Source organism: Balaenoptera acutorostrata, chromosome 11 (assembly GCF_949987535.1).
Source record: "Balaenoptera acutorostrata chromosome 11, mBalAcu1.1, whole genome shotgun sequence".
Classification (NCBI taxonomy): Eukaryota; Metazoa; Chordata; class Mammalia; order Artiodactyla; family Balaenopteridae; genus Balaenoptera; species Balaenoptera acutorostrata.
This window is the reverse complement of record NC_080074.1, coordinates 95,239,401-95,253,761: the sequence shown is the minus strand read 5'-3', so window position 1 is coordinate 95,253,761 and position 14,361 is coordinate 95,239,401. Positions and strand designations below refer to the sequence as shown.

General features: G+C 41.4%; 1 protein-coding gene across 7 annotated transcripts in view; it reads right to left on the bottom strand.

Moving 5' to 3' along the window:
* Nucleotides 1–14,361, bottom strand: part of GUCY2C (guanylate cyclase 2C) — a 114,095-nt gene that overhangs the window by 24,134 nt on the left and 75,600 nt on the right. For all 7 annotated transcript variants that reach the window (XM_057557632.1, XM_057557637.1, XM_057557634.1 and 4 more), the window contains 7 exons: nucleotides 13,774–13,855; nucleotides 10,783–10,888; nucleotides 7,474–7,536; nucleotides 6,796–6,867; nucleotides 6,232–6,336; nucleotides 2,250–2,336; nucleotides 981–1,113 (listed from right to left, as the gene is read on the bottom strand). In XM_057557632.1, the coding sequence (XP_057413615.1) occupies nucleotides 981–1,113; nucleotides 2,250–2,336; nucleotides 6,232–6,336; nucleotides 6,796–6,867; nucleotides 7,474–7,536; nucleotides 10,783–10,888; nucleotides 13,774–13,855 (648 nt within the window). The remainder of the gene's footprint in view (nucleotides 1–980; nucleotides 1,114–2,249; nucleotides 2,337–6,231; nucleotides 6,337–6,795; nucleotides 6,868–7,473; nucleotides 7,537–10,782; nucleotides 10,889–13,773; nucleotides 13,856–14,361) is intronic.

Genomic DNA, 14,361 nt, shown 5'->3' with positions numbered 1-14,361 from the left:
GGTATAACTGGGTGATGTTCAGAAGGGCAGGATTTGGCCTGCAGTTCATCTGATGCTGTGTCATGGTGAGTCATTCATGAAGGTGAGTCATTTCATGAAGGAGGTTTGCTCACTCTATGATGAGCACTGCTTGGCACACAGTAGGTCCTCAACAAGCACTTACTAGATTGAGTCCAATGTCCTAGCATCCTTGACATGACTGAAGAAGTGGGGGGCAGAACTGTAATTTTTCATCTATTAAGGGAAAACTAGAGGATTGCAAAGTAGGATTAGAGGCAGAATTTAGTTTTTGGATCCAGGTAGTATTTTGAGGCATATGTGAGTCCTAGCCTTCTGAGGCTGTTTAACCCTGAATTCTAGTAAATAACAGGTGAATGTTCAACATGAAAAGCCCTTTATACTTTACAAATCACTTTTTTTGTGTGTTACTTTTTTGACCCTCATCACAATCCTGAAAGGGGTAAGTATGAATGTATTTTACTGATAAGACTTTTTTCATATCATCATCATTTCTTATCATTATCACAGATAAATGAATGAAGTCTAGAATTGGGAAATGGGTCTTCAGCCTTGTACTCTATCTTCTTGGGCAAATCTCTTAACCTCTCTGAGCTTCAATTCTGTCTTCTACAAATGAAGGGGGTTCGATCAGATGATTTCTAAGATCTCTTACTGCTCTAACTTCTGTATTTTTTCACGCAGTCCTGCTTCCACAAGCCAATAACTTCTTCATGATTTCTCCCTGATATCAAGGGACACACAGATGAAGGAAATCCACAGAGGAGATTTGTTCAACTCGACAAGCATGCACTGAACACTGAGAAGGGGGTAGTGCTGGAGAATGACCCAGCTGATGTCTCTTACAACTCCAAGTGTTTATTTTCTGACCAGTATCACCATTTCCTGAGCACCTTACATGGACTTGTGAGAAAAACAAATTTTTAAGTGGGAAACTAGCAAAAATTTCATTCATGACAGACCTTTTCTTGGAGGTAAAATGGAATTGCAGCCAAAATCAGTGATCTTCACCACCATTCTACTATCCACCACGCAGTTGGTGGATTTCAGACGACCGTGGACCTCTGTCTTACTGGAGTGCAGATATGACATCCCCTGTAGTTTTTCAGATAACAGGAAAACAAAGAGATATGACACTTTTCAGCAGCTCCATTATTTAAAGGAAAGAAATGACGTTTTGAAATTATTTTGGCATGCAAATAGAATCACCATCAAACTTTAAATTTAATTCCATTAAGTTTAACTTTCAAAATGTTGTTAAAGCCCCAATATTTGCCTAAGCACTGCATCTAGTTTTGAAGTCTATTTAGGTGACACAGTAAAAGGCAATTGTCTAAAGACTCTGTTTAGTAGTTGTATATAATATGAAGCAAAGATTGATCCTATTTTTTTAAAGCGTTTCTGCTTACCACTTATTCTGTCTGTGACCTTGGATATGTCTCTAGTCCTATGCTACCTCAATTAAAAAATATGAATAAGGCCTTGCCTTCCTGAAGGGAGGGGTGAGGCTAGATTATTTCCTAAAGTCTAAACGGTTTCATTCTATTTTGAAATATATTGTTTCATTCTGTTTTGAAAGAGGAAGCCCTTTTTGGGCTGATGTGCCTCCCCCTGGTGGCCAGAGGTGGTATTGCAGAAACTGGTGTTCGGCCTTGATCCCAGGGATGAAATGTACCAAATAAGGTATTGTGTCACATTTTTTCCAACTGATTCTGATCCTATGTGACTTTCAAGTGATTTAAGACTGTATCACATAGCTTACTCTCGGGACTCGCTTTTCTTCATTCTTGAATGCGGCCCTAGTTACTGATATCCACTTCCTTTTCATAGCACATCTGGGAAATATACATGTCCAGATTTATTATTGCCTCATGCAAGACGAATGCCTGCCCTTAATATTTTCTCTTATGAAGATGAGGATTCAGTCATCTTCTCTGAGACCTTATGTGATTTTTTTACTTCCAGCAAATCTGTGAAAATGTACGCCCCAAGCCCAGTGTAGAAAGAATTTAATAATAAAAATAATAGTGGCCAACATATATTGAATACCTGCTTGTCAGGTCTTATTCGGAGCACATGCATTGTTGCATAAAATCCTCACAACAACCCTATGACATAGGTACTACTTTTATTATCATTTTACAGATGAAGAGACCAATGCAATAGCTTGCTAGATCTGTTTTCCCAGATTTAACTTTCATAAATGTCTTTTGTGTCTGTGGGTCTCTTACCTTAGCAATGTCGTACAAGACAGAGATCTTAAACTCCCAATCCATGAATGTACCATCAGGATAGGAAATTGTGTCATTTAAAACTTCCTGAGCAGGAGAAAAAGAAGAAGATGAGTTGGCTGAAGGAGGCTTTTGTGGAAAGACTCTTACAGGCAAATAATGACTTTCTGATCATAACGCCTTGGGCTCAGGAACAAGTTGGAACTCCATTGTCCTGGTTTTCCTGAACACGTGTTTCTTTTCTCTCTGACTTAAGAAACATTAGGTGGTTCTTATCCCAAGGAGATGAGCAGGAGATGACCATAGATCCAATATACCGGTTCTTCCACTAGGAGTAAAGGCATGAGTAGGCACCTGCCAGGAGAGTGGGCTGGTGGGCTGAGCCACAGGCTCTGTCTCATCAAAATTACCCTAGTGTTTTTCAACAAGGAATTACTATTAGGAAATTCTTTCATTAGGCTATGTTTTCACTTACATGATCAATTGTATCCATTGGCTTAATACCTCTAAGTGTTTCTTCCGTTTACTAAGTCCTCTGTCGTTAAGACAGAGCGCTTGGACTTTCGCAGTAACTGTAGGACCTAGAATTTTGAACTCACAGTATTAACGTGATGATGGTTCTATCAAGATACAGGGTTTTAACTAAGCTGAAAACTATTCTTCACAGTAAAACTCTAAACAGCACCCTAACTGAGAACCTAACAAGAGTTTCTTGTTTGGGGAAAAAGCCCAGTTTTAACTCAGGTACTGTACCAATAGTTTCCAACAGAGGGTCCAAAGCCGTCAGTCATTTCAGATAAGGGGCTGTGGGTAGCAGGCCAAGTTAAGGGAGAGGAGTTCTGAGCAGACAGACCCTAAGTAACTCTTTCCTTGAGCACTGACATTTTTTACATTTTTATTTGTTTACTATCTCTTCTCCTTACGAAAATGTCAACTCTGTGATAATCTTCATTTAGTGGTGTATCTGCAACATCTACTAAGTGTCTGGCACAGAATAGATGTTCGATAAATGTTTATTGCATGAATGAATCAACTGTTCCTAAACAAGGTTAGCCAAGGTTGCTGTATATTTTTTAAAAATTAATTAATTTATTTATTTTTGGGCTGCGTTGGGTCTTCGTTGCCGCGTGCGGGCTCTCTCTAGTTGCAGCGAACGGGGGCCACTCTTCATCGTGGTGCACGGGCTTCTCATTGCAGTGGCTTCTCTTGTTGCGATGCGCGGGCTCTGGGCACATGGGCTTCAGTAGCTGTGGCACGTGGACTCAGTAGTTGTGGCTCGTGGCTCTAGAGCTCAGGCTCAGTAGTTGTGGCACACGGGCTTAGTTGCTCCGCAGCATGTGGGATCTTCCCGGACCAGGGCTCGAATCTGTGTCCCCTGCATTGGCAGGTGGATTCTTAACCACTGTGCCACCAGAGAAGTCCTGGTGGCTGTATATTTATAAGATGAGAAGTATATTGTTTTTACTGTCTAGGGAGAGACTTTCTCATTTGTTTCCCCACAAAAGTAGTTTTCTGATGGGATTTGCCATGGGTTGAAGCCTAAAAGGATTACATCAGGGAGGGGAATGTAGTTTGCAAAGGCACAGCCTTTGCTTTGAGGTTCATGATACAAAGGAGTGGATAAGTTTCCTGTAGAAGCTTCTGTGTGGTCTGCTCCCAGCATGAGTCAGCAATGCCAGACGGGGGCGCCCAGGACCACTCAGGTAATTGAAGTTTCCCACCATAGGGTAGAGAGCCAAAAACACTACGCATAGGATATCTAAATGTTAGCTGGGCATTTTAGGGATTAAAAGACCGTGTGAAACCCTTTGACCAGGCTCTGTTAATTGGTAATTTCTGTTGCACTGAAATCAAATGAATCAGATATGGTCTAGCCTTTGTATGGAAAACACTGAATTTTGAAAGACCTGGAATTGTTATTATTAGGAATGTGTTTATTATATCAGCAGCAATTTAAACGATCACTTTCAGCATCAATTAAAATGATCATATGGTCTTTCTCCAAAGACCTTTTGATATGATGCATTAGAGTAATATTTTTTCCATTCGTAGAATTAACCATATCTAGTTGTATTACACTTTTCACATATAACTGGCTTAGTTACCAGTATTTTATTTATAATTTTTCCATTTACATTCATAAATGTAATTAGTCTTTAATCACATTTAAGTATCAACTTTATGCTAGCCTTGTTGAATGTTAAATGAATTTAGAAGATGTTCATGTTTTTGTTTAACTTTAGAACAGTATTTACATAGATGATGAGAATTATTCACTGAAGTTTAGAAAAATTAAGCTGAATCTGGTTTTCTTTGTAATGCGAGTGTTAATTTCTTCTATTGTTACTGACCTTAAGTTTTTACTTTTTGAGTCAAGTTTTCATGATTTTATTGTTTCTTAAGTTTTTCCTTTTTTTTTAGATTTTTTTAACTTAAAAGTCATGACATTCTTTCATAATTGAAAGCATCTTTTTCATAGCTTTATTTTTTTTAATTTTCACTTTTGGGTATTTTTATGTTTGTTTTAGAGATTTAATTAGAAGTATGAGAAGCTTGTATGTTTTGCAGTTTTTTTAAAAATAAACAACTCATGAATGTACTTTAAAAATTTACCAGTTTTATAGTAATTGAACTGTGAAGGTTTCCTTTCCTCAGGCCATAGTTATTCTTCTAAATTTTGCATTGAATAGTTAGATTATTTTTTTAAGAGAGAATAGCATTTAGGGATATAATTTTTTTCTTTGACGATAGATTTGAGTTTATGCCATACATACATTTTTAAAGCTACATTCTTTTTTTTTCTTTTTTGGCCACACTGTGTGCAGCATGCAGGATCTTAGTTCAGGATCCAACTCGTGCCACCTGCAGTGGAATTGCGGAGTCCTAACCCCTGGATTGTCAGGGAACTCCCTCTTGTGTTTGTCTGTTTGTTTTGTTTTTTTTAATTGAAGCTTATTGAACAAAAATATTTAAGTTATTAGTTCAGCATTTTTTATTATCTTAAAATTTTATTGAATTATGAATGTTTGGACCTCTTTGAAGCTGCTGCTGCCCCCAGTATTAGTATTCTGGCTTTGTTGGGGAAAACATTGAGGTTTTTAAGAGATACAAGGTCAGAAAGGAGCCCATAGGTAGGGCGACCACAGTTCCTGGTTTGCTTGGGGCCAGTTGCAGTTTATGCCTGCTGTTACAACATAATTATTTTGGTACCCCCTTTCATTCTCAAAGGATCCTGAGAACGAAATTATATGGTCACCCTACCCAAAGGTATTTAAAAGGCTGAAAGCTCTTGTAACATATGCCTAGAAAGTGCTCAAGGTGCGGAGCAAATATTTCGATGCTCTTTGAAGCAATTGTCCTGGTTTCCTTCCTGCTCCTCCCCTTTTCCTCAACACCTGACTTTGTTTTTTGTATGAATGCTTCTGTGTATGCCTGCCCTTCTGAACTAGCCAATGATTTGATATTCTTAGCTCGATACTTGGTTCTTCCCAAGAACTTGCCTCAGTCCTGTCTTTCTTTTTCTGCTTTGGACTTGTTCAACAAGAATTCCTGACCCCATCTGGCAACTCCTGGGTCATCCTCAATCCTTCCCAAGGAAGACAATGGTAGGATTTAGACAGCAGAACTAGGACTTAGGAACAAGCCTCCTTGCTATCGTAATGACCATCCAGTTTTCTTTAATACAAAAGCAAGTATGCAAGTAAAATAAAATGAATCAAGAGGCAATCACATTCCACATCTATTCTTTGTTTTTTCAAGTCTACACTCCTGAATATTTTTTAGCTAGTTTTCTTATAAAGATATAATATGGATGATTGACAAAATCTGAGTGATCTAGTTTGACAAGCATATGGGCCCATACACTTTTCCTGATAACTCTCTGATATTATTTCACTGAGTGAGCCTTTAAAATTGCTACTAAATATTTGTTTTTGCATATGGTTGGCTAGTTAGGGAATTGGAAACGATCCTGGTTCCTTACCCGGAGGGATCCTCTCTCGCAGTACTCAATCACCCCAAAGATCATGGAATCAAGCTTCACCGTGCCGTAGAACTTGGTTAGGTTGTAATAGTCAATCTGAAGCAACTGAGATATAACATGTTTATTTACAAAGCAAGTCAGCCAGAAAGGAGCGCCTGAGTAAAAACTTATATGTTAATAAAACATGCCGTGTCTCAGATCTCTGGGAAGATGTATTGTTCTTGATACAATGAAGTGCCAGTTCATTTCCTACTGCACTTGGCATTACATCTTACCCCACAGCCTTTCTTTTGTCAGCAAGGGGACTTGAATACAAACCTTTGACTACTCTCAAATCACGTCAGGACTACTTTCTAGGACATGCCAGCATGTTTTACACCATCAAACGTCACTCTTCAACATATTTTGGTAGAATTTTCAGCGAGTATGGTCACCCATTTCTTGGTCTGAGGGCTTCTCTGTCAGCATCCCCAGTAACACCTTGCTCCAGCAGGGACCTCAATGCTTGGGGAAAATGGAGTGAAGCTATTTCTCACTTAAAGGTTTTAAGTAAGGGACGCATACCTTGTTCAAGTCTATCTTCTGTTTCTCGGTGAAATTGCCATCGTTGTGCTTGAGATCCTTTAGAATCACTCGCTGCAAAGATCCATTGAATTAAGGAGATAATGTAGCATGACCACTCATATGCATGTTATAATAATTTGCTCACGTGTCTATCTTTCCACAATACCGTAAGCTCTAGAGAGCGGTAACACTTTAATTGCTGTTTATATCCTTGGTGCCTAGTGCCTGGGATATGGTAGGCTCAGATGGGAATGTTTCTTAAAAATGCCTAAATGAAAAGGCAGAAAGGAAGGGAGGGAGGGAGGGAGGGAAGGAGGGAGGGAAAGAAGATACAAAACCCCCCTATGGGATTGTCGTATTCGCACTGCAATGAGCCGATATATATACAGGGTTGCCTGGACTGCTCTGAATCTCTTTAATTTTTCCTTTTCCTTCCTTCACTCTCCCCCTCTTAAAAATTCCATTTTTCCTTCAATATACTCATGACTTGTGAGTGTTGTAACCCTTGAAGCAGAGCCCTGCCCATCCCTGTGAAAGGCTCCAAGAACAGCCCCTGGGGTCAGCCCGGGCATCCCGGCCATCGCACTGCCGACATCAGAGCTGGGGCGACGATGAGTCAGAAGGCCCAGCACATACCCCTGACTGAGAGTTCAGAAGAGCAGAGGAGACTAGAGTCACCTTTTTGTCGTATTTGCACTGTCGTAGTCTCTGGATTGTATCTCGTCTCTTGTCATCATCGATCTGGCACAAGAAAAGGCCAATTATTCCAGAAGCTCCATACCTTGTCTCCCCCGCCCCCCCCCCCCCACCTGCCAGTCAAGGCTGAGAGGCCCTGCGGGTGGCCTGTGTCTGTTGTAGTTTGCTCACAGCACTCTGGGCAGGCTCAGAACAACTGTCAGAATTGACTCGTGTTCCCCATCATTCTCACCTTCCCCCTCCAACGGTATCTTCCTTCCAAGTATCCGCCAGCTTAACCCTGGGTTTTCCTCCCTTCCTCCTGTGGCTTATTTCAGCCAGCGATTTCCTTTGCTTCCTTCTCTCTCAGCTCCTCCATCTACTGGGAACCATCGCCTGTAGCTCCAGACAGGTGCTCTTAGGGGAGCACGCTGTGCGTCTGAGTTGCAAACTCGTGCCTAAATGCCCAAGTAGCAACGCAAGTGGGGACACTGTGCTGGGGCTTCGGGAGCAGCTGCATCAGCTCTGGGTTCAGCCTGGAGTTGCCAGATCATCTGATTTGTCAAAAGAAGCTCGTAATATGGATTTTCTATGCCATTCCCAGATGTTTGTACTTGGTAATTAATTTTTTAAAAAGTTAAATATGGAACAAAACACAACACACACACACACACACGCACCTGCAGGCTAGTATGGCTCTTGGTCTGCCAGTCTAAAGGCAGAAAAAAGATTGGGAACTATTGCATCTTTCCACTTGATTCTCATAAAAACCTGTGTATTGTATTTGTTAAAACTTACCTCATAGGGACATTTTGAAAATGTGAGTGAGATAAGTTATAACCAATTCCAAGCATGATACCCAGCACAATGCAGATTAATAAATGTCACTTGTGTCCCCTTCTCCTGTGTCTCATTTTATACATGAGGTACAAAAGGGTTACAGGATACCACATGTGGCCTAAGAACAGACGGAACCCAAGCATGACTTCTTGTCTAGTATTCTTTTCACCCTCTCAGGCCTCGATACGTCATTTAAACCATTTGAACCTCAGTCCCTTCCTTATCTGGGCAATCCTAACTCACAGGTATACTTGAAAATCAACTGAGACAAACTTTGTGACATTTTCTTGCAAGCAAAGGTGTTCTATCCTCAGATGAGTCCTCTGCATCTTTACCACTTTTTTCTGTCTGTTGCTCTCCCCTGGGGCTTTGCTGACTTCTCTCCCTCTGGCTGCCTTGGTTTTCTGACCCTCTCTTCTAGCCCGGGATGCTTTCTTCATCATCTCGCCCCTTAGTCTTGCTTCCTTATCCAGAGCTCGAACCACCGCCTGTCTGGTTGTATGGCATTTTCCCCTCTTGCTGACTTTGCCTGACCTCCGTGGGCCTTCTCCCGGCCCTGCCGGACTCAGAGCAACGGAAGACCTCTCCTTACAGCCAATTCCCAGTCGCCTGGTCCCCAGCCGGGCTGTAACTCAGAGTAAAAAGGATTCCCCAGGCTCTGAATCACTTCTAACCTTCCTCCTTCTCGGTTACCGTCCCCAAGACCTATTCCTTAGCCTTTTCCTTAACTGATGAATTAACTCATAAAAATTCTGTCATGCCTGACAAGGGGTAGATGGGGTATACTCCTAGGAATATTTACATTTTAAGAAAACGCGCAGAGACACAATGTTTTAGGCTTAACCCAAAAGAACGAAGTGCAATATTGGGGTTTTGAGGCGGTGGGGTGGCTTGTGAGGAGTGGAGCCGTGGCTGGACGTGGGCAGAGGTGAACCACGTGGGAGCCCATCCTCGTGTCACACCAGAGGCAGGGGAGCACTCACTCCTTCTACAGGTCTCCTCTCCCCTTCCCAGAGTACTGCCGGTAAGTCATTCAGGTCAATAAATTCTCTCTTTGAACATCCAATAATCTGACGATTGTTTACATTTTACTGTGAATGACCACAAGATCGATTTCATCCTGACACTTGCCTGAGACAGATTGGTCTTTTTTAATTTTTAAAATATTTATTTATTTGGTTAGTTAGTTGGTTAACTTTTTGGCCACACTGCACAGCATGCGGGATCTTAGTTCCCTGACCAAGGTTCAAACCCGTGCCCCTCGCAGTGGAAGCTGGGAGTCCTAACCACTGGACCGCCGGGCAAGTCCCTGGTCTTTGCCAACAGCACCTTTATTTCTGTGGTTCAAAACGTAACAGGAGCATCACTTTCGAGCGTGGAGCATTTCTGGAGGATGGGAAGACCCAGTCCTTGCACAGCCGTGAGGGGACCGGAGGCACCAGAGTGCAGTGTGCAGGACTTGGGGTGGAATGCCAGGAACTGGCGGAGAGGCTCCAAGCACAAACCTGACCCATGAAGCAATTGCTGATTCTAGACAGGTAGGCACCCCAGGTCACACGATCCTGTTGGCTTGGCCCTGCTCTGAGGGACCCTGCTCACTCCTTCACGTGGAGATTCTGGGACTCCATCTCCTCTTAGTATGCTTTGGTATAAAACCTCTGATAAGGCTATGGTGTATGGTGAATGTTAGGATCGTGGTCTTCACAGTTACACAGACTGGGTTCAAACTGTGGCCACGCTCCTGAAATTCTAGCCCTGTTGCCTCAAAGTGCTCGGGAACAATGAAACAGGTCAATGCATCTGGCACATAAGAAGTGCTCAGGAAATGTTAGCTGTTACCATTTGTAGCAATCTGACTTACTAGCTGTGGGTGACCCTGCCCTGCTTCTCAACCCTTTGCCCTTCAATTTCCTCATCAGCAAAATTAGGATGATAAAGTTCATCTCATGAGGCCCTTGTGGGGAGTAGATAAGACCACTTAGGTCCCACAACACCCTCAGTGGATGGGAGGAGTTATCATGGGCTGCTGCTGAGATTTCCCGGCTGAGGGAGAATGTGGGCAAATATCAGCAGAGACCTCTTTTGTCAGCAATGAGCAAGTAAGTCACACGTCCTTAGTATAAGCAGAGTAGTTCCCCAAGGTTTAGAGGAACTCAAATGCTCTACCCATTTCCGTATCCCTTCCATAACAAATTCTCACTCCGTGCATTTCTCTTCTGGGTCAAGTGCAAAGAATGAGTAACACACCATATCTCAGCCTCCACAGAAGTGTTCATTGGTTCAAATAGCTGACATTTAGTGCAATGAAGAGCCAAGGGAAAGATAGGAAGCTGAGAGTTAGAAAACATCTAAGTCTTGGATTCTGAAACAAATGATCCTGGCCTGGAACATTTCATACCATGTACCAAAGTCTTGTCAAATCCCTGGCAAGTTGCACCAGCCCTTGCCTTCACCAGGTAAGGGACACCTTACCTTTAGGCTAACATGGTTGGTCTCATTGGACTCCAGGGGTAAGATATTTTCAGGAGGAATGTGGGACCACTTTTTCTGACGAAGTGCATATTCTCTCTTATATTTTCTGTGAAAGGAATAGAACCAGCCAATAGGTTTGTATTAGCATTCATGCCATTCGGTTTCTGAACACTAGGAGAAATCTAGAGCTATGACGCCCTCAGGTGGATACGCGGTGAGTACAGCTGGCCCAATGGTGTGACTCCACGGTCTCCAAACTGGTGAGTGCTGCTGGCCTTTTGTGCACCTGTAAGGATTTCTGATGGTCTTCTGTACTCTTTCTTTTTTTTTCTTTTTCATTTCACTTTCTCAGATCCTTCACTAAGGCAACCCTTTATTATAATAAAAAATCTGAACTGGTGTCACAGAAAGAGTGAGGTGAAAACAGAGGATACATCAGATTCCTAAATAAGCCAGGTCCTCTTCGGCATTTGTGCCTTTTAAAAAAATGCATTAAGAAAATAGAAAAGCACAGAGAAAAATGTAACAACATGTAACCCAACATTCAAAATGTCAAGAATTTGTGATTGTTTCCCCCAGATAGTATAGACAAAGCAGCATTCTTGGGTTATAGGAATGCACACTCACAACTTTACAGACATCGCCAAATTGTTTCCCAAAGCGGTTGCACCAATTTGCCCTCCCACTGTGAAAATTCCCGTTTCCTCCGTATTCTTAACATTTGGTATTGCTTAACTTTTTTTAACCCTTAGGATGTATGTGAAATAGTGCTTGTTGCTTTGCATTTCATTTTCTTGATTATTAGAGAGATTAAATATCTTTTCAAATATTTTCTAGCTATTTTATAGAGTTGCTTATTCACAATTTTGCCCATTTTTTTTCTATTGCATTGTCTTTGCCTTATTTATTTACATGAGTTCCTTATAAATTCTGCAAAACAAATCTTTTGTCCTTTGATGCGTTGCAAATGCCTTCTTCTGGTTTATTGCTTTATTGAGCTTTGTTGTATAAAAAGTTTTGATTTTATTATGGCCATGGTTATATTATTTTCTTCTTTGACTTTTCTTTTTTATCTTGACTGAGAAGTATTTTCCTACTTGAGACATAAAGTGATTTTCTATTAATTTCTTCTGAGTTTGCTTTCTCACATTTAGGTCTGTAATCCATTTACAATCCATATGGAATGAACTTTATCTTTGTGTATTATTTCAGGTAGGGCTTTAATTTCATTTTTTTCATGTTGAGAGCCTACTGTTCCAACATCATTTCCCAGCTGACTCACAATGTTCCCATCATATGCCAAGTTCTCACGGTTGCTCGTGCCAGATTCTAGAATCTGTATTCTTTTCCATTGGCCTATTTTTCCCTGAGTTTGTCTTTGCTTGTGCTCATTTGACAAACTCCTACTCACCTTCTCAAGGTCACTGATGATGACTTTCTGAATGTCCCCTAAGGAGAAATGATTATTCTCTTCCTATGCTTCCATCTAACTCTGACTATTCCTCTATTAGATACATATAAAATAGTATATTATTGGCCAAAGATTTTGGTCCTAAGACCTGGTGGCAAGTGGCGTGACTATTAGGGCCTTGAAGGCTCCCGGACTCTCATCTCTGCACTGCAGAAGACTCTTGGGACTCCACAGAGCCAACTGCCATTCATATTGAATTAGAGGATGCTATAAATCATTCATGACTTTTCTTGCATAGCTGTTGGAATGGAAAACTATAGAATAACATCTGTCTTCCATATCTCCTCATGGACACAGTATTGCTCTGGCCATTAGGAAGCCCTATCTCTGCCTTCCCTGCTTAGAGAAAATGGAAAATGCCTGTTTCCACCTGTTACTGTTTCTTACTTTGTGATTCATCCTATCTTAAGCTGACGCCCATTTGGACTTGGTGTCTGAGGGACAATAGCCACATCTGTGGCCCTGCTATTGGCTGCCTTTACTCTCCTCAAATTTTGATTTCCTCTTACCTTCAACTAAATGGTCACCATACACTGTAAATCATCTCTTATATTTCTTGGTAATACAGAGTCACAGGAGTCAAATTCTGCCTTCAGACTGAAGAGAACAATCTACCCGCTTTCCTGGAGAAACCTCTAACTGACATGCAACAGACTGGACTCTCATGATGAGAAGGTACAGCGACACACAGACCAAAGCGTGTGCTACATAGAGGAAAACTGTTGTCTGGTTTAGTTAGGAAATGGGAGTGATCCTGATACTCTAATGGGATAGAAAGTTTTGTGTGTTTAACACACACAGATTAGGAGGTAGTGTGAGACTCACTCATTCATTTATATATTCAACAAATATTTCTGAGTATACAGACTATGTCTCTGGCACTGCACTAGGCTCTTCATATGTCCAAGCTGAGTAGAACAATCATGGAACTGATGGTCAGAAGGCCTGAGTTCTACCTTTGGCCCAACACACTACCTGGTGATGTGATTCCAGACAAACCGTTTGGCTTTCTGGGTCTCTCTTTCCTCAGGCTAAAGCAGGAGGTTTGGAATGGATGATTTCTAAAGCCTCTTCCAGCCTAAAAGTATGTAATATAGAGACTCTTGACATTTCCCACAATATACTAATAAAACAGCAGAAATAGCTATTTCTACCTGTAGAATGCCTGGTATATGGTCACTATACGGACCTTATTTCAACTCCTCACAACAGTTCAGATGAGGATACTGAAGCTGAGTAACATGTTTAAGTTACTGATAATATGGTGAACACCACGCAACTGGTAAAGCCCAGAACTGGGATGTGAGTTCAAACGTCTCTGACTGCAAGCTCTAATCCATCCACTGAGTAATATTCTGCCCTTGACAGAGTCTTTGATGCTGAATGCCTTCGTGATCTTAGCTCTGTCCAGAGACCTTCTTGTGAATGTATACTATCATCGACAGACATCAGACGTCTCCCTCTTGCCCTCTTCCCTCTCTGAAGGAGGAGCACAGCAGGTTAGAGGGGCTGGTAGGTACCTGAGCACCAGGAGGGCGATAAACAGGAGCAGGACCACAGTCCCCGTGAGGGTGAAGACAGCGATCATCAGGATTGGAGGGTCTGCGGCAGAAAAGACAGCGAAAATCGCACTAGTGAGGCTCTTTGAAAAGAGAATACACACACTTCACAAGATTCTAGTTGGATAATATAATCTGAGGAAGGGGAAAAGGAGAGACCTTTTAAGATGTCTGTCTTTTAGAGAGAGACAAATATCATATGATATCACTTACATGTGGAATCTAAAAAAATGATACAAAGGAACTCATTTACAAAACAGAAACAGACTCACAGACTTAGAGAACAAACTTACGGTTAGCAAAGGAGAAAGGTGGGAGGGAGGGATAAATTAGAAGTTTAAGATTAACATATACACACTACTATATATAAAATAGATAATCAACAAGCGCCTACTGTAGAGCACAGGGAACTCTACTCAATATTCTCTTAATAACCTCTATGGGAAAAGAATCTGAAAAAAGAATGGATATATGTATATGCATAACTGAATCACTTTGCTGTACACCTGAAACTAACACAACATTGTAAATCAACTATATTCCAATATA